General features: G+C 43.0%; 1 protein-coding gene across 4 annotated transcripts in view; it reads right to left on the bottom strand.

Annotated features, from left to right (window-relative positions):
• Positions 1–20,943, bottom strand: part of MAGI1 (membrane associated guanylate kinase, WW and PDZ domain containing 1) — a 356,176-nt gene that overhangs the window by 36,392 nt on the left and 298,841 nt on the right. For all 4 annotated transcript variants that reach the window (XM_075158690.1, XM_075158691.1, XM_075158692.1 and 1 more), the window contains 3 exons: positions 20,138–20,320; positions 18,437–19,057; positions 2,215–2,246 (listed from right to left, as the gene is read on the bottom strand). In XM_075158690.1, coding sequence (XP_075014791.1) covers positions 2,215–2,246; positions 18,437–19,057; positions 20,138–20,320 — 836 coding nt within the window. The remainder of the gene's footprint in view (positions 1–2,214; positions 2,247–18,436; positions 19,058–20,137; positions 20,321–20,943) is intronic.

The raw sequence follows: 20,943 nt of genomic DNA, 5'->3' as shown, positions 1-20,943 counted from the left end.
AGCCGGCCCTGCGGCGCTGGGGACAGCCCGCGGGTGCACAGCTCAGCCGGCAGCACCCACATTCACCCAACAGCTTCAAGCGCAGCAAACCATCCCTGGGAAATGCCGGGGCAGGGCACGGTGGGGCAGCATCCCAGCCGGGGAGCGTGCCAGAGGGCAGGGTTGGCTCTCCCCTGCTAGGACAAGAGCAAGAGGGAATCTTCGTGGCCAAGAGGGCCCCACAGCCGAGCACCAGCCCTGCAACTGAACCGAGGAAGGAAGGTGTTAAGCAATACCACTGCTTTTACGCTTTTGACCATCGCCTTGGCCACACGAGCTCCGGTGTTGGTGTAAATCCATCCCAGACAGCCCTGAGGACAGTTTCCTCCTCTGCATACGGGTGCCCCAAGGCGCTTTGCTCCAGGTTTCCATGTTCAACCCACGCACATCACCGTGTGGGAATGAAGGAGCGGCTGTGCCGGCTCTGATGCGCTCTGCTCTGCCCCTCCGAGGAGCCGTCGGTCATTAAAGCTGCCGCACAATGCGGCAGTGTAAAACATCACTGCTAATTGCTGATGCAAATGATCCGGTGTGCAGGCAGGGGGAATAGGGGGGGACTACTTTCCCACGGCTGACCGGCTCCTCAAAGTAAATAGTAGGGAGAAATCTGCTGTTGCAGGGGTACACCTGTTTGCAAGCAGCCTCTTTGTTCACCGAGGCAGGATTATCCCGATATGGGTTTAGATGCTGCTCAGATTTTCACAGTGCATTGCTGCCGACCAGAGAGGTGTCTGACATGGCAGGGACCCCTTCACCTGATGCCAAATGTGCGTGTGGCAAAGCGGGAGCCTCCACATGGGAGCCTCCACGCTTTGAACAGACCGAGACTCATTGATCGGGGCTGGTTTAGTGACAGGAGTCGGAGTCCGGATCGAGTGCAGCCACTCCTGCTCCGACTGGGGAAAAAAGTGCAGGCAGAGAAAAGAAACGTGCTAGACGCGTACGTATTTTACACACTTGCTTCTGTTTTACCGAAGGCTGAAATAATCTCAGCGTATGACAGAAGCGAGCGCGCGGGGTCTGACATGCCTGTGATCTGCGAGGGAGCACACCCCGCACTTCTGCCTCTCAACATTAATGCGAGCTGACAATGGTAGAGGCCTGGGCTCACGTGACTTTAATCAGCGCTGCCCTAAGCCATCAGAATCACATTAATTATTTCAGGGCTTTCTTTTTGGATGAACAGAGAACACGTATTAAAAGCAGGAGCCTTCTGCTCAGCCCCTTCATAAACCTCTTGCCCAGCTTTGCAGCCAGGTGGGTGGCACCCATCGGGGACTGTCGGTGAAGTTTCGCACCGTCTTGCAACACGGCAAAGACCTCACTCGCTCTGCTTCCCCAACTTACTGGGAGATAAATCTCTTTTCCCCCCTCCCTCTCAACAGATAACTGTTAACTTTCAAGCTTTAAGTATTCTATTTCCTTTAAAGTGAAACATTTTTTTGTTGTTGCATACAAAGAGTCCATTAATTTCTTCCACAATATCAGGCACAGAGCTTTAATGATACTTTAGATCACGGCTTCCATGCTATTAGCTAACATGTCATCCAGGTAGCAGCTTTACATGGAAATAGGATCAGAAGGGACAAGAAAATACTGTTCTGTTAGGTTTTTTAAAAAAATAAGGAATCTCACACCTGCAACACAATCCTGCTCAGTAGAAAAACGCCTCCAGAGCAAGCGCTCGGACAGCTAATTGTATTCCCCGGGAACTGTAATCATGCTCCATTCATGCTTTGTCTCTCTCGACAAGGTGCATGCTTTCCCAGTCTGTTAATAATTCAGCCGAGGGTACTCGGGAAAACTCAGGGAGTTAATGGAAAAGGTTGGTGCCTATGAGCACCCGACAGGAATTGCTATCTGGCAAGAAGGTGGAGCCTCCCATCTTTCCAAAAGGAAACAATAGCTTTTTTTTTTGGTAAGTTAAACAACAGAGAAGCTCATCTTTCAGGGAAGAGGATCTGTAAACTTGAGGCTTTATTTGCAAACAAGTCCCCCTTCTGTACTGCATTCCTCTTTCATCTCCCCATGCAGCAGGAGCCGTGCAAGGTAATCATGGTTGCAACAGAAAGACAACTTAAAACAATCGAGACCCACAGAGAAAACAAACCGAACTCATGCCTTTCTCCTTCAAAGCAGACAAACAGACAAAAATAGTAGCTGAAAAGTGCTTACCGACTTTGGGCTCTTCTTTGGGACCGGCAGTCCTGAAAAATGGCAACAAGGGAAAAATAAACATTAGCATCTAAACGTTACCTTCCCTTAAAGAAAAATCCCTAGGTGTATCATCCGAACGTAGCCATCTGCAGAGTTATGTCAGCTTTCGCTCTCGCATCGGAGTTACCAGTCTGTTCATATCGAATCAAAGCACAGGGAGAGGGAGAGCGAGCGAGAGACGGGAGCGGGGAAGAGGGAGCGGGGGGAGAGCTCTATCTGCATTAGCTATGCTGACTTGTGCTGCAGCAGCCGGGAGGCTGGGAGAGAAACCCACAGCCCTCAGCGGCCGCCGAAACCCAGCGCTTGGGCAGAATCTCAAATGCCCCCCTGGATTACGGGAGACTTAGCTTACAATTAAGCCGAAGCTATTTCCTTTTGACGCGATCGGCTCGGCGATTTTATCGGACCAATCGCGGTGGCGCAGGGGGAACAGGTTGATTTTTTAAAAAGTATTTCTTTAGAAATCAATTTTTGAAAGGAAAATGTGCATCGGCTTGAGCCGGGAGGCATGGGCTGCGCAAAGGAAAACAAAAGCATGCGGAGGAATAAGCTTTTATCCCTAAAAACGTGAATGTTACTGAGAAAAAACACGTTTTCCTTCCTGTCCATCCCAAGTGTAAATCTTTGAAGCCAGAGATTTTATCTGTTAGTTACAATTTCAGAGAGCTGAGGCTTGAAAACAGCACTGCAAATGTCCTGACCCTTGGGGGGATGCTAGGGAACTTGGAGAAGGGGGGCTTACACAGGTTGCAATCGATGCAAAGGAAGAAACAACTGGGAGGGCACAAGAGGAGGTTTTTTCAAGGACAATTTTGCATTTTAGAGCAGCCTCTTACTCGCTCTGTGACGAGCACAAGAACTCAAGTGGGGTTTCTATTGACTACTTCTGCGTATAGCTCAATTCCCAGCAGCAAAGGAGACACTTGGCCGGGGGATTTACCTACAACGCAGGAAAGGCTCTTTCCTGGGCATTTTGCAAATCACCTTCCTTCTTCTCCACTGTTGGAGGAGAGGGAACTCCCCATATTTTTCTCTGTGTGGCACTCCAGAAAACAAACATAAACCAAAACAGAAGATTACACTCCACATTAAGTGCTCAGGAATTCAGATGTTTGAAATCTGCTTTTGTCTTTAGGATGGGATTTATGTGGCATTTATGCCGCATTATGTTTTCTACTTTATGCATTTTGTTTGTGCTAAACCCCATGCCCTCGTCTAACTTTTACACAGAGAATAAAATAAGTGATGCAAGTGAATTACCAATCTGTCTAGGAAGAAGCTCATTTTAAGGTAATTTGGGAGATGTTAGTTCTGAATAGGGAAGATCCACAATTAAAAATGATAAACCGAGCTCAGTTCGCTGCCTGCTCACAGACTGGGATGCAAACTGTAATGAGTATTTTAAATGAAATATTTTCAGCTTTTGAGGAATATCTGTGCTCTCCACGTCACCCTGATGCATTCCCAATAGCTGATACCCCTCCAGGCGCTGATTGATGGAGGGACACTGAAACATCAAAACTGTTTGAACTAAACAATCAAGACCGCAGCTTCATTTCTGCTGACGGTGACTGTGTTTGTATAATAAACTTAAAGAGGAAAGCAGTAATAACGTTCATGGCAAGTCACATTTTTAACAGGCATCATTTATCACAGAGATAAACACACAGATAGAGATTCTCCCTCCCTCTCCCCCCCCTTCCACATGCATGCACACACGTTTACTCTCCCTTTCCAAGAGATGCTCTTTCCTATTAAATCAATAGGTAGAACAGATCCCCATGCACGCACGCACCCTTAATAGATCAACATAAACCAGAAAAGGTATTACAGCAATTTAAACGTTCCCTGCAAAAAATGAAGCAGAGATGCAGCTGGCCTGTTGGTTCGAATCGTACCAGAATTCAGTTTATTGCATCACAAGCATTAAATGTTAAAATTTACTAAGTACAAACTACTGAACAAACCTTTCCTTCAAAGTTTGTCATTAATTTTGGCTGTTCCAATCCAAAAGAGATGGAAAACAGGTGACAAATAATGGAAAACACATCAAGGCCATTGTTTGTTGGGTCCTTCAGAGGCCGATGAATCTTACAGTGTCACTGCTCTGCGCCAGACTTTGCTGCAGAACAAGCAGTAATTGACTTTTTACCAAAATAAGTGACTGCAGAACATGTTAACAAATGTTGGTAGTTTTTCATGGGACAAGCTTAAAGTCAGGGGAATAACCTGCCTGTACATTTTCCTGTAAAAATGTTATTTATTCATTTAATTAGGGTCTCATTTTAAAACTCCAGTTCTTGACGTGGCAGCCCAAATGAGCAAATGATAGGTATAATATGTAGTTTTCATGCTCAGATGATGGAATGGATACAGTATTTAACAGCGATGAACATGAAGCGCTTGAATAAGCCCCAAATCCTGGGAGCATCACTAGCAAGAAAACGCTGAGCTTTATCAAAAACCTTCTGGCAAAAACAATTGCCCACGCCTGTGAGTTTGGGATGGCGACAACTATGAATTACAACGTTCACCTTTTCATTACTTTAGCCATGTCCCATCATTGCTCAGGCCACTGCTCATGCCATGCCTTGCTCGGTATGCTCATCCTCCCGGCTGCCCCGTTCTCTCCTGAAGCCTCACTGCAAGTTTTCCAGAGGTGAATGGGCCAAGCACGGACTTAACACCCAGTTTGCAACTCTTTGGCATTGTCCAATTTTTTAGGGGTCAGAGTAATGGCATTCACATCCCTGGCTAAGAGAAGCCAAAAGGCTTCTCCGCTGCTCTGTCCTCAAATCCGATAATGGAATAGGAGTAGTTCATATCGACACTGTTTGCAATATAATTCCTCTGTGATTTAATGCCTATGGATGTCTCTCACTAGTACTTGAAATGCATCTTCTAGTTTTGGGAGGTTTTGGAGGTGCAGATTAGGGACGGTGGAAGAGTCATGCAACTGAATGGGGCTGTTGTCATCACAGAGTTAACTGTTTTAAAACAAACGAGCACATCTGGTAAACAATGTCAATATGACCTAAAACCCCTTGAATGGGCTCATTGTAGCTACTTACTAAATGTGCCTGGAATTAAATTAATTAGAAAGCACAAATTACTCCCCTCTAAATAACAATGTAATAAAGCAACTGCTTAATGAAAAATATCAGTGATCAGTGAGCAATCCACAAGCACAAAAAAAGGGATTGTAATCAAACTAAATTCACAGACTCATCAGCAAGGCAAGAAAGGCTTCATACAAGGTTAGTCAAAAATGAGTCAGATGCAAGGATCTAAATTAAACTAATTATCACAGAGATTATTACATTTATCTTAACAAAAACCTCTCTCTTTTCTCCCCAGTACTCCCTAAAGCTCTGTGTACAGCTGGCTGCATCCATCTGCTCAACTACGTTTTGTAACATAGGGGAAAAAATGCAAATCATTAAGCAAGTTTTGTACCATGACTTCAGCACTCCTAATGCCATTACCCATCAGGAGCAGTATTTCTGTTGCGTGACACTGTATTATGTTGTGAGTGATGCAGTCCATGAAGTAAGGCCACAACCCAGGTTATTTCATGTTATTTGGCATGTGTTAATTTTGCAGTCTTGTGTGGTGAAACTTTCAGAGCTGGGAAGTTGTCAGTTCCCTAACCCTACCTACGATGCATTCGTGGAACAACCCATAGGACAAAACCGTGAAACCAAGTGTTGCGGTTTCTAACATGCAGTAGTCCTCAATTTTTACAGGAACATTTTCTCAAATCTTTTGCCTTTACGCAACCAAAGTAACATGGGAAGACCACGATACATAGCAAATTCTGTTTTGCTGAGCATATACAGAATGCAATGTGTGACTACAAATCCGTACCATAGCCTGGACCCGACTCTGGTGTGAGCTCAGAAGGCCACAAGTGCTCAAAAATTACCTACATGGACACCAGACACATCAAGCCCTGTTCTACAACCCTGTGTTTTAGAGACAGTGGATCAAAATGATCAAAAGTTGAATCTTAAGGAAGAGCTATCTCTAGGCATCACAGGACTCATCCAGTCATCCCATCCGAACAGCTCGGTTACGTGAAGGCCAGTTGGTGTGAACACTTCTCCCTCCACCACAAAAAAAAAGTATGCATTTCAATGGGATTTCAACTGCAGTTGGAACAGTACAGTACCAGTTTGCACAAAGGCACTTGAAATTGCTAAGAGCCAGTCCAGAAGCCAGACGTATCATCTTATTTATTGCTTACAACGTCTGTGGCTACTGCTCAACATTTTTCAGTTTTGGGGTGGTTTTGTACATGAAAGGAAAGAACAACTGTGTCTAGATCTTTACTTCTCATGATTGCTTAACACTTCCAGTCAGGACACCCTGTGGACCATCCATATCCAACAGCAAAAAAAGCCATAGGTGAGCCTAGGTGAAAAGGTTACGCATTTGGTTTCGCCATTATGTGCTCTGCAGCCCAGAATGCACAACAGCTGAAAATTAGCAGGAGATGAATAAAAACACAAAAAAAGAAACATTTCAGACTGTATCACTAGGTTAACATTGACAGAGAAAATGTTCCTGCCTGGAAAAAAATAAAAACAACAAGCTTTCTAAATAGTGCTGCTTATACCGTGCTGAATAAAAACCAAAGCCTGTATCAAAGAAAACAGACACTTTGAAAGATGAGGGGTAAAGTACTGGAGTCGGGGGGTACACAACCATATACCTGGCACTGCACATTGACCGCTGCTTTCTGTGTGAAACACAAGGAACTCTAAATAATTAATGCTAATGGCCATTAGTGCCGCCTGGGGACAGTGGAGGGGAGGTTGGTGGTGACAAAGCAATCCCCTTGATTCTGTATAATCCATTGGCAAAGAATTTCTAATAAAGGACAAATACTATCTAAAAAAATAGATGGAACTTGATCTTTTCCAGACTGGAGAAAGAACAAGAAAACATACCAGAGTAATTTGCAGCAAGAGAGGCAAGCCTGCACACAGCCATAAGGAGCACCATCAAGAAGAAAACCCCTACCTTGTCCCTGCCCAACTTTTCTGCTCATCATCATGATTTGTATAACAAGAGTGTCACTGCACTAGCAAAAAAAATTAGCTAGGCAATGCAAGCTTTAAGTGAGAGAATAATTTACACTGCAGGAATACAGCCTTGCCATAAATCAAGTTTGATAACTACCAAATACAGTGAAAAATGTCATGTTTCTAATGCTAATGTTCAATGCTAATGTTAAGAAAGTGATGTTGTCAAGAGACCATCTCGGGCATTATTAACCCACTGGCTCTGGCAAAAAACATAATGAGGCATAGCATATTATTGCCATTAACAAGAATTTCAGTTCTAGGTGCTCTGAACATGTTAAATTGTATTAGCCTCAATTACTCATTCTTGGTCAGGATGCTAAAGAATTCCTCGTAATTGAAGTCTCAGTCATATTTTCAGCATCTCGAACCAGAATTGATTTTAGAAACGATAAAGAAGATATAGGCTAATAAAATCTATTTAATTACTACAAAAATGTAAATTTAACTATGTAGTAAGATACATATGGTAATGCCAAGACAGCAAGATAATAAAGAGATTGAGAATTAGTGTGACAATTATCCATCTGACCTATGCTTGAAAGCATGTCAGCAGTTCTAATATTTTTATTTTGAAGCTCATTAAATGAAGAGTTTTTCCTAAAGCTCGAGCTGTTGGAGTCATATGCTTAGATGAAAATCTCTGTTAATATTTAAACAAATATGTACATAGACATTATATTTCTGAAACCTCATGAATTTGAGAAGGTAAACACCAGAATTGGAAAGTAATTAGAAACCCCCATGTTCTTTTTACATAGAGATATGTGTGTGTACACATGTATTATATTTCTTTTTTCATATACATAAGCATACATGTGTGGATATGCATGAAGGTACCTACCCTTTTCCACAAGCCCACAAAATCCATGACTGGCAAGCTTTATTTCTAGTGCACATCTCACAATTTTTTGGGCATGCTGCAATTTTGAAGATGTCCAGTCCCAAACCCCCTCTCCTCAGCTGGCTGTCCTGTGGCACGGCCATGTGGGTACCGAAGGGCAGCAGTACCTCAAGGCCAATCTCATGTGCCACTCCAAGCCCAGCACGGAGGACGCTGGTAGAGGAGAAACCATATTTTGCTATTGTCACATCTGTATTTATCCTGGCTCAGTGAGGGTGTTTGTCTTCAGACTTATCACAGCACTGTTACAAGGTGTAAATCCACATGCTCAAACCTGTGTGGCTTATGGCAGATTCTCATATTTCATATTTGGAGAGCAGCCTGCACAAAGGGGACGTCTACAAATAGAGCCCTCTTGGCATTAGTTTGATGTTGCTATTAATAAATAACATCCCTTAATAATAAGCTAATATTTACGGAATGATTAGCCAGATTCAGACCTGGGGGGTGCACATGCACACACGGCACACTAAGACAGAAAATCTTTACTTGAGGACAATGGTTTTGCAGATGTTTTCACAAAACCTAACTTTATTAGATTTAAAATACCGTTTTCTATTAAAATAAATCAGTAACTCAATATACTTCCACGTATGTAACTGTACATCTCAGAAACTAACCCTTAAGGATAAAGATGGAGTCAAAACTTCTGGGGACTGATATTCACCTGCCACATCCCTACCAACATTACCTTCATGAGTCCCCAGCCACAGGGCCCTGACCTGCCCCAGCACCCTCAGCCAGCTGTGTCATCTCCCTGAAGCTCAGCCTCCTCTACCAAATCCGCCCGGTCTACAAGCCCTGCCAACTTCTGAAGTCCTACTCGTGGTACATTGCAGGTCTTCTGGCACAAAAGACACAGCTTTAACAGGGTCTTAAAGCTGGACTAGTCCTAACTACCATCACCATCACAAAAATAAGTCCATCTGACCAAGAAAAAAAACCCATGAAAATGAATAAACATAAAATCCCAATGCAGAATGGGAAAAAAAATTAAATTCAGAATAGACTTAGAGACATGAGGATAGATATTTAAAAACAATCTGTCTCAGAACAAAACCATTGACTAGTCCATTACAAAGCCATCTTTCTTCCTCAGTTTTGCCCACCTGCTATTGCTTTTAAGGACTCTCCAAATGTATTTAATTACAGTGATAAACAAAGACCTTTCTTGGATTTCTGATACCTCATTAATTCTGTTATGACTGGTTATCATAATGCCAAATCAGGCAGCAGCCGCCGCACCTTCCTGCAACGTGGCTGACAAAATCTCGTTATTTACAAGCGCACGCACACCGAAGTGCCGCACAGGCGGTGTGTAAGGGTAGGAGGGAAAACTGGGTGGAATAAAACCCTCCTCGCTGCCCAGCTCCAAGTCTGCTCCATTTCCTGCTGTGCAAATCCTGATGAAGATGTGGGAGGCACATCTCTAGCTAAATCTGCCTTATCTAATGCATAGTATTAGGTTCTGCTGTGCCACCTTGTGTTACATCACATCACATTTGATATAAAACAACACTGTGTGGGTTTGAGTTGCTCCACTTATACCACTTCAGCATTTAATACCAAAACCAAATCAAAACATAAGGGGAAAAAAAAAGCCAACTTTCAAAACCTCAAGCTAGGGAGAAAAAAAAAGCCTTTAGAAAGCATTTCAGAGCCCTCATCTTTCATTTGCTAAGCAACCTCCTGTTTTGTTCTCATCTAAGAGCCTACTGCTTTCTGCAAGATAAGGTGGTTCATGCAATAAAACATCCTGATGGGAAGATTTCCGACATTTTTTTCTTCCAGCATTCAGCAAATGCTTTGGTTTTCTTACTGATTTTAAAGCAGATCTAGATTCCCTGCCACAGAAAGGCAGCCGTGCGCATAACGTGCACACCACCACTATTGTGCTGTCAGCATTGCAAGATTACGCAAAACTGACATTATTTTGTTATTCCAAATACATTAATTGTTCACCTCCTTAATAATTAAAGTATAGGTTTCCTCCTGGCCTTAAAGCATGCTTCGTGAAATATCTCAAAACTTTAGGAAATTATCTCAGCCCTTGGAATTAAAGCAAAACGTGTAACAAAATGCCAAACAATGAATCAGCAACTGTTCTATTCTATTTTACCCTTCCAAGCGACTCTGGAGGTCAGATGACACATATATCTGGGGGGAACAACCTATAGTACAGATAGGCCATGCTGCCACAAAAATGCAGGGCAACTGATGTATAACTAATGCTGACCCAAAAAGCAGATTTCACAGGCATCTCTTCATTTGCTTACTCATTTCTAGAAGAGAATCAGTACAAATGGAGTTAATGAAGGGTAGCTGAGGGGAAAACACTTGTGCCTCAAATGACTAACAGATTAGTATCAGCACTTTGCATGTATCACACCAGCAAGAGCTGGAAATTCTGCAGGCAATTACAATGTCCACATACCAGCGATGCCGATTCTCCTTTTTTGTCAGAACTGTAATATTACAAAGCTGTTGGTTTTGGAATCAGGTGCTCATATGACAATGGAGTTTCTTAGCCTCCCAGGGTTTAGAAAAGGCAATTGGATATGAATACTAGAAGCTTGAAATAAAAAGACAGAAAGAACTCCGATGTGGTATTTTTATACCTGGAATTTTGGGAGCTTAACATAGGATTTTTAAGCGCTTGGGCTTTTTGAGGTTGATATTTGAATTTGTTGCTTACTATTTCAACTGGATGCCTTGCATTGAGAAACTCCAGCACGACCTGGTAATGCTAATTAATTAGTTCCCACAAATGCACTATTTGTATGAACATTCGTAACGCACATCAAACTATTTGGTGTCTGAACAAGCTACTCACAATTACCCTTTGTGGCTGCAGGCATTTGTAGGCATCCAAAACCTTGGTGAAACCCTGCTGCCTCCTGGAGTCTAATGGGAGCCTTGCCATGGACTTCAGCAGCACCAAAATTTCCCCCTTCATGTTTTTGGTAAGCAGAATTATCCCAAACCTTGCAAATTCAGATCATCAAAAATAAATGGCTAATGTCACTAAGATTAACACCTGTAAAGCACTTTGAAGGAGAAAAACACTGTGTAATCCCAAAATATTACATTATTTATAAGACGACCTGATTTTAAATGTTAAGTTTGGCTTATTTTTATCACAAAGAGAAAACAAGTTCCTGCTAGCTTGCTTTACAAAACCAATTACCAGTGATCAGTGTATGGTGCTGCATAACAATACACAGCGTTGCCCCAAAAAGGCGTATCTAACACTCCGGAGCTGTTTAGAGGAAAATTAACTTGCACAGTGGATTGAAACACATGCACATAAGCAATTCTAATAAGGGGTATGAACTTCAAACTTCTTAAAAATATCAAAATGTGTAACATTTCCTTATTTCATCTTTTCCTGACTTCAACTGATTTTTGTATCTGCTTCTTGATATACTAGTCCCTAATCAGAATAAGGATTTAAGAGAATAGTAAATGTGACATCAAACTTGCTTTAAACTTGCTTTAAAGTCTCATCAGCTTTTTTTGGCCTTGTTAGAATATAATTCCACTTAACAGAGAGAAGAGAATAACAAAGAGTGACTTGGTGGCTTGGGAAAAAAGATGCAGCTACTCCCAACTAAAGGTTCCCCCAGACCTGCTCCTTCCCTGCACAAAAGTCCTAAGTTTTAGCAGTGTATTTTTACTAGGATTGTCTACTTTTAGAAAATGGAAAACTAACATTGCAAAACATTTTAAAAACATTTCATTGCATTTCTAATGCAGTTTGTAGACCAACTTACAAACTTTACTAATCTGATTCCTTTCTTGCCAGGCAAATCTCTTTAAAGGAAATAGTAATAAAAATAAACAAGAGGAAACAGAAGACACATTTTTAAATACCAAATGAGATTCCCAATTTAATCAGGAAATCCATTACTGTGGAATTACAAAGTAAAAATCCTGGAATACGAAGTAATGAACTTGAAAAATAAATCTTGGCATTACATATTTCTTTAAGCATACTATGACTCTGATTTTTTATATATAATTTACTAACTAGTGAGGGGTGCCTCTGAGCTATTAAAAATATCCCCCCACCTGTTATTTCTGGATGGGATTACTTGTACTGCAATATCAGGTATTTTTCAGTGTACAGCTCAAAATAACCTATGCTGAGTGACGAATTGCTGAGAGATTCACCAACCAGGTCTGATGGGAGATACCCGAGTAGAAGGTACTGGGAGCTTTGGTAGCTGGTGGCGGTTGACAGAAGTAAGGCAAGGAAAAAAGAGCTGACTTGAAATGGGATTTTCAAAAAATGTAGAGGTCAGTCGAGCACACCAGATGGCACAGAGGGATTAGATCTGCTCCTGCTCTGGGTGAGGGAAGAAGCTGCCACAACGTGGTGGGCTGGGGAGTGGAGTAAGAAAACCAACCATAAAGGTGGCATGCACGATGATCGGTAGCGGCAGCTCTGTGCTCAGCGAGATGGGGTTCAGGGGGGTTCCTACGGACCCAAACACGGGACAAAGACCTCGGTATAATGCTCTGCTCCCTCTGAATCAGGAACTGCAAACACTGCTGGAAATGATGAACTTTTCTTCCCTTTCCAGAAGCTTTGGCACAGGCAAACACGCTCTGTGGTAACGGTCAGATGATTCCCAGGTTGTGATTTTTGTCCTAAATGCAGTTTGGACTCACTTTTTCTCTAATTCAGCAGCTGCTAAGACAGTTTGAAATTTTCTGGCAGCTAGATGCTTAAGTGGCATGACTTTCAACTCACTCTTCACTGCAAGCCTAAAGGGCAAACAGAAGTGAGTAGCTTGTTCAAAAGAGTTCAAGTCTGCACTGAATAGCTGAATGCAGCTCTAATTACCATGGTTTTACATCATTAGGGATAGCAATTGAAAAGGAGCTCTAATTCCAACACTGAGATATTGCTTTTTTTTTTGTTTGGCTCTTACCACTAAATGATCCATTTCCAACACTTCTGGCAAGGACAGAAAGGGAAAATTTCATTTCCATAGGGGGAGAGGATCTCAATAAACGAGTACAAAGACAATATTTTTGCTTATAAAATTCAGGCTGATAGGTGTGTTGGAGTAGCGAGGAGATGTCCTCTGAAACCTGCAGCAGTAACGGATTTCACTCAGCTCAGATATTTAACGCTCAAAGCCACTGCTCATTTATGCCTGAGCATTGTATTTTGACACTCTAAATCTCAAAAAGCAATCTGATTTCAATTATACTGTTATAATGTGCTTGCAATTATAAGTTGTTATGATATATTGTTCGTAAAGTTTTCCCACTGTGTCTAAAGGATCTTGTAACTCTCTCTGCCCTGGCTGGGGGGCAGCCTGAAGCTGCAGCAAGCAGTGTAAAGAAAAAGACACGTATCTTTATATTACTATGCAATCTTTCAATGGCATGGACACAAGATAAATAGAGGGAGAAAAAAAGATGTCCTTCCATTTTAGGCTACAGAAAGGGCCTTCAAGTCCAGAGCAGTTTACTCTAGCACGCATTTTCAGCACAAGAAGGAGGAGTTAACTCCTCTCCGTGGGAAGTGTCGGAGGTTAATCACCCTCACATGCCAAGAGCATCACCAGAACATCAAGGGAAGGTCCATCTAGCTAAGGAGACTTAATAGGTTTATTGTTTTAGAGCTCTGTAATTCTGTTCCGTTGCTGCAAATCTTTGTTGTAGTTATATGTATCACAAGGACCTTCTTAAGACCACTGAGTCAAGGACCACATGAGCAGGACTGTTGACACAGACCTCTCCCCACTTCCACCTACTTCATCGCTCCCCACAAACACCTTCCATTCAATGGAACCATGAACAGGGAATTTACTATGGAGTTTGCTTTTACATGGTAAGACTCAGGCGCCCACTGACCGGCATTTAGACAAATGTTGCATTGGTTCTTCTTCCCACAAAATACATTTAGTTTTGAAACTCTAGCATATATACCATATATTTTTCAGAAGATGGATTTCCATTCCCCAGTTTAATGTGAATTAGAAACTCCACTGATTTGCACATGACGTGAGTGACATTTCACCTGCTTGCTTTTACTTTGATTTGGAGCAAAGTGGGAACACACCTTCAAGGGGATTACGTAGATCAGGCTCGAGGTTTATTGTATTTTTGACCTTCCCGTGAATAAAGATGCTAGTGAGCGCTAACTGTGAAAGCTTTGAAGGGAAACTGTCCATTCAAACTTGCATGAAAACTGCTCAGCTTAATTCTTGTAACTGAACACAAACGAATCACCATCTTTTTGGATGACCTGAACTGAAGACTGACCTTAAGAAAAAAGGAAAAAAAGGGAGAAAAATAATCCTCTTTAATCTGAGGTAATTCACAAAACACATCAATAAGACACACAAATGTTCTTACTGAAACAAATGTGAGATCTTAGTGACTCCAAAAAATACAGCACAGGAGTTTTGCAGAATAACTTGTTCTGAAACAGCCCCCCACCTGTCCCAGCATAGACGCAACTCCCAGAATAAAAGTCCCTTGGGAAGCAGGGAAATTATTCTGACAAAATGTTGCTTTTATTATGAATAGAATCTGTGCAGAATGGAGAGGTATTTGAGAATTGCTTATTTCAGTCGATTACTGTGCGTAGACAAGACTTCAATGACAAATGGATTTCAAGTGGCAAATATTATTACCTTCTTTCTCTGTTTTTTTTTCTTTTTTTTTGAGAAAAGCACTTTATGTACTTTGTAGGTAGAAGGTTAAAAGAAGCTTTTCAGCTACAAATATTCAAAATAAAGGTGTGCCTTTTGTGGCCTTATTAACAGTAATTCTTTAAAATAACTGAAATATGTAATCACATTGTGCAGTGCAGGGACAAAAACATATGCTTAATTCTGCATTTTGTAACCAGTAGCGCTGGTTTACCTTCAGGTACCCAGCCCTTGAATGGTCCTGCTGGGTTATCAAGCGTCTCCTCTGCTGTTGCAGGCACCATGTCATATCCCCTTCAAACCTTCACCTTCAGGCAGCAAAGGCTTTACGCCTCCTCCAGTTTGACTTACAGGCTCTAATGGGTTGGCACCTTCTTCTTATTTACAGCTTAAATTACTCACGGCCCAACACCACCCAGTTGTTCTTCAGCCAAGATCTCTCTTCAGTTTAAGTATTTCCTGTCTCTCCTGCCTAATAGTTAGAGACAATAATTTTGTCCTCTCTGTCCATTCATTTTGCTAAGCAAAAGCAGCTTTTCCGATCTGGTCTCGCGTACAGCCCAATTAACTCTGCACCCTGCCTCTGCTCGGAGTTCATCCTTCTGAACCCCTCAAGCGTTGAAGTCCAAACCATGATATATGCTCAGTGAGTTTTATCCAGCACTATGTATAGGTGAAATAGGAAAACAACAGCAATAATACAATTAAGGCCTAGAGAGGGGAGGAGGAAGGGGAAAATAAAAAATTAAACCAGAACATACATAAGGCAAGTTTTCTATGGGGCCTCTGGAAAGCAGAATCTCAGTGACCTGACATTGTCCCTCTCTTAATGAATTTATCCCCCTGCTCCAATCTTGAATGAGTCCTGCAAATGATTTTCAGATGACACGTGAGCAGCTGAGCACACAGAGGGGGCATTTCAGCTTCATCCTTCCTGAAACCACCCTTCTGTTCCTTGCTCAAAGGCAATGGCAGGACTCGCCCGCACCCATAAGCCAGCGCTTCAGGTGAATACACTTTACAGTAAATATTTTACAGGCTGCTCTCAGCGGCTGTGGGTTTGCATTTTAACAATTAAACCTTGTTGTTGGGAGTGCACCAGTAGCTTGAAGCAGGCAGAGCTTTCCCCGTATATTACACGTCTCTTTCTGATATTTTTCTGCCTGATTAGTAATCACTTCTGACAAATCCTTTCGACAGGTCTGAACACCAGCCTTAGTGTTGGAGGGATGCTTCATGCAAAGCCTGACTGAATGCAAATGTTAAGCTAATGCAATGATGCCTGACAGCATCTGAGCATTTTCTTCACTGGACACCAGAGGGAGGAGGAGGAAAGGACAACTGGCAGTGAAGCTAAAGAAGAACTGCTTCAAGAGCCTCGAAGGAGCTTATCAGACACCAGAGCCAAATACATTTCTGTAATCGGACCAAAATAAATAGCGGCACCTTGTCTGGGAATGGTACTTCTGATAAAGGACTTGGCAGGGGTAACACGAGGTAAAGTTACGGGAGAAAGGACCCAAGTGCCAGGTGCATTTTAGCCAGCTCCATCTTACAAGCTTTAAGCAAACCTGACTGGTTTTGATTCTGGGGCTACTACCGCTGCCTGTATTCTGCTTGGCTTCTGTGCCACAGCTTGTGTGCCTGTCGGTCCAGCCGTCTTCTGGATGTGAAGAAAAACATGTTTCAAGGATTAACCGTGGATCCGGGGCCACCACAGTTCCTGAGTCCCGTACCACGAGAGCGTGAAATTTGGAACTGCAAGTGCTCTCCGCTGAGACAGAAATGTCAGGACCTTGAAGGAGAGAGGGAGGCAGTTCAAGGAGTATCTATCTAGGAAGGTGATAGCAAATGCTTAACATGTGGTTAGTATCTCGATTAAATAAAAAAAGAAGAGAGAGATTCAGCAAGATTACCTGGGAACTATTTACTATCTTATTAAAACTATGCTTTTATTTCCTCATCAAATCTTTTCATTATGCCTTCAAGGCATAAGGAGGATTATTAAATGTCAGCTACAATTCAAATAATTAATGTATGGTGTTACCAGATATATATACGCTCTCCAGGAGGATTAATAATAGCTGCTATTTTTCTTCCAACCATATTTTCTCCATAATACATATATTAATCATGAGAACGCAGTTGCATTTTTTAAACCTCTCTAATATTGAAGTCTTTAAGGAACTCATACTTTGAAAATTGGAGAATTCTTAATATATTCTGTTCTCTAATTTTTAATTTACTACCAAAATACAAAAACACAGTAATCACTTGGAAAGGAAGGAGTATAAGAAAGGCAGTGCTTTCCCCAGAGCTACTATTAATTGCAGAATCAATGTCCTCAATTCCTTGAAATAGGTCTTTAAAAACAAGAAACCAGAGTTGCAAATTCAGAAAGTACCTTGTCCCCCGTTAAAACGGACTGGCTTTTGTTGCTAACTTACTACAACCAAAACACTTTAGAAAAGGCATCAGAAGAGTGCTTTTACATCAAACACTCCTCCCAGGGCTGGCTGGGGGCTGCGTTCAGTACCTATTTGTCAGCTTAACTCTGCCTCTACAGCACGCTCAACCCTGCGAGGCGCTGAGCACCAATGTGCGTGTTGTCCACAAAAACCGCTGCATGGGAAAGGGAGCACAGGGGGGCCGGGGCTTTGCCCCTCTCAGATCCCCGCTGCCAATGCCAGAGCAGAGAGAGGGAGAGCTGATCCCTCTGCTCTTGACTTTGCACTCAACAGCTGACACGGACTTTCCCTGCGAGCTTGATGCTAACTCTTTCAGTAATTTTAAACCACAGACTAAGAGTATGCTATGTGAGGTGGGGTGTGCTACCTCAGGTTACTTTACACTTATTATGTGCAGGGAAAGAGTTCCTGTGGATGGACTGACCCCACTGACAGGTTACCTACTATCCATGCTCCCATGTGGGCTGCAGGCATACTGCCTGTAGGGTGTTTTTTGTACCTGCTGGTGGCTCCCGATTAAATAAACATGTCCAGAAGTAACATTTCAATTGCTTACAACTTGGAGAAATTTAAATTCTCCCCTCCACTCCCAACCGTATCCCAAGTGTAATCCTTCCACAGTGAAAAGTCATTGGATATCTGATTTTGCACACTGTAAATTACAGAACGTATTACCAGCCTCTTCCATCTCCCAAAACAGCTCAAGAAATGTCCATGTTCTATTTAAAATAATTAGTTTTTACCAGCATGAGATCAGGGTTTGTTATGTAAGTAAAGGTGTAACCATACCACCCTTTTGTGCATTACCAGAAGACGTGTGCAGTGCATGTGCGCATGGGAACTACATGCACATTCCCTCCAATGCAGCATCAAACAATAAATAATTTTAACCACCTATGTGACCTGACCTCTGCCAACTTGGGGCAGTTCCTACACCTCAGGACGTAAACCATTTCTACAGAGAAGTCTAGAAGACCAGGTCTTTCATGACATGCGTTTTTTTTAAATTTCAAGAAGAAATATTTTAAAGCAGTTTTGAAGACTTACCTCCTCGCTGCACCAGCAACGTGACTTCGCTTCCCTTAGGACATTCAATCAGCATATCCACCACCTGGTTGTGAGTGAGGCTCTGCACATTCTTCTTGTTGACTTCGACTATAAGATCGCCCTCCTTCAGGCCGCGGCACCGCGGGCTGTCCACAATTTGTTTCACTCTTTGGCCACCCCCACCGGGACTGTCTGCTATAGTAAACCCAAAGCCCATAGGCCCTTTCACTATATGCACAGTTATGAGTTCAGGTTGTGTTGCTATCGAAGATGCCAAAGAGACCGTGTCATTGGGGTAACCGTGGGGTCCGTTGGAAGAGACCTCAGCCGGGCTGCTGGGTCTTGCTTCCTTTGTGCCATTTACTTTCCCTGTTTTACTACTGTGGCTCGCCGGGGAGTCGTAATTTTCCTGCCCGTTCACAATGATCGGCTCTTTGTCCAAAATTGCCACGGACGTAACCAGGCTCGTGTTGGGATCATCGGGATCAAAGGGCAGGGGGTAGCCTCGGCACAGTTCGAGGTCCACGCTGGCACCGATGGGGATGGACTGGAAGATCTTCACAACTTGAGCGTGAGTGTGCCCCAGCACACAGGTATCGTTCACGCTGACTATGACGTCCCCTGCAGAGGACACAGACAGGTATACCAAACACATACATTTTGTGCACCCCAGGAAGGTGAGGACTAGAGCCTGCAAGCTGATCCGCAGCATCCACAAGTACCACTCACAGATAAATAGCAGCATTTAAGTACCTTTGCAAGGAAAAGGAGCGGTGACACTTGGGCGAGCAAGAACTATCTGTACACAATGGATTCACTGCATAAAGCCTTTATGTACATAAACGTTTTTTGAAAGTGAAAATGGAATTGGCTCATGCAAAAAATTAATAAATTCAAATGATAGTATATGGCCCATTTAACAGTTATTTCGAAGCCCAGCTCTCACTGTTACACACTGTGCTACACTGACATATGATAGAAACAAAACTGAGAGCACATGAGAGCTATAACAGAAGGCTCTCAAATACCAACTGCTCAAATACAGTGCCACATGTCATGTCTCAGACATACTTCGGCCTGAAATGTAGGTATCGATTAAGTTATGATTCATTTTTTAACACATGGTCTGGAACACAGGGATGTTTAGTGCTGTGATGCTCCACCTGGAAGCGAGGAGTTGTGACCTCAGGTGAATCCTAACAGGATTTCATCATGCTGGGCCTGATCTCTGGCAAAACAAATTGGCCCTTGGTGCCTCCGCACAGGGAAATGCAAACTTGCCCACTCCTCTGCCCATTCCCTAGGAATAGCTTTGGAGAGGGGGTGAGCGGCACGGCAGATACAAAAACACACAGTGGTGCAGCCATTGCCACAGCGGGCGCAGTAACCTGCAGCCTGACGTGGGACCCTATGACCGCTGGCTCCTCTCCACAGGTCAGTGTGGGCAGAGCAGGAGCTGGCAGAGCCCCAGCTGGATATTTTGACACCTGAGGTGAATTTCCAGCATGTGAAGTGCCTTGTTATAAGATTTTGAACATATCCCTCAACTTATCTCACTTCCCTGCTTGCTGATTGGAAAGCTGAATGCCTTACCCCAAAAAAAGGATGAGAACTGAAGTTCTTTATGAATTGCACATCAAACCAGCTGTAAAAACATAAACCAAAGTGGTGGCGGCAGATTTTGATTTAAAGCATCGGTACCTGTTTCCATTTTGCCATCCAGTGCTGCGGGGCCGTCAAGCACCAAACTTTTGATTTGGAGAAATTCATCTGGCTCATCCCCTCCAACGACGGTGAAGCCGAAACCCCTGCTGCTTTTCCTTAGCTTGGTGTGGATGAACTTCCCTTTCAACTCAGAAGGGTTTCGTGTAAAAAAAGGTTTTCCTGTGTAGGAAGTTTGGAAAATCTATAAACAGGCAGGCAAGAGGGTTTGATCTGTTTTTTCTCTGCCCCTCCCCGCTCTAACAAGTACACGGACACACACAGCGGTGTGCTGGGTCGGGACTGAACTTCATTCCAGCATCCTCTCACCTCATCGCACTCCACCCATCTCCTTGGATCCACTCATGCAGTAAAAAGAGTGAGCAAAACCCCTAGTACCTGGTGCTTTGTTAGCTGTGGTTGTGGCACACCAAAGGCCCAAGGCTACAAAGGGGAAAACATGCTGCTTTAAGGAATGGAATATATTAAAGCTGGCAATGCTGGCTTAGATATGTGTCTCATCTCTGTCCTGAGATGGTTATATCCATCCCAGGAAGGATGGGACAGGGGCAGCACAAATGCCTCCTACAGAAGGAGTCTGCAGCAAGAATTTATGCAGAAAGGAATATCATTATGTTTTTCACTGCTTGGCTTTCTCCCAACCCACCAAGCAAAAAGCAACTTCTGAGCTGTGGCAAGACCCTGCGTAAACCCCCTGCCCCACCATCGCTACCGCCCTGTGACTTCCTCCGGTGAAAAAGGGGAGGGTGCTGATGTTGTTCTTCAGACACTGTTTGAAGTCTTTT

Source organism: Calonectris borealis, chromosome 10, assembly GCF_964195595.1.
Source record: "Calonectris borealis chromosome 10, bCalBor7.hap1.2, whole genome shotgun sequence".
Lineage (NCBI taxonomy): Eukaryota > Metazoa > Chordata > Aves > Procellariiformes > Procellariidae > Calonectris > Calonectris borealis.
Note: the sequence above shows the minus strand (reverse complement) of the source record. Positions and strands in the feature narration are given on the sequence as shown.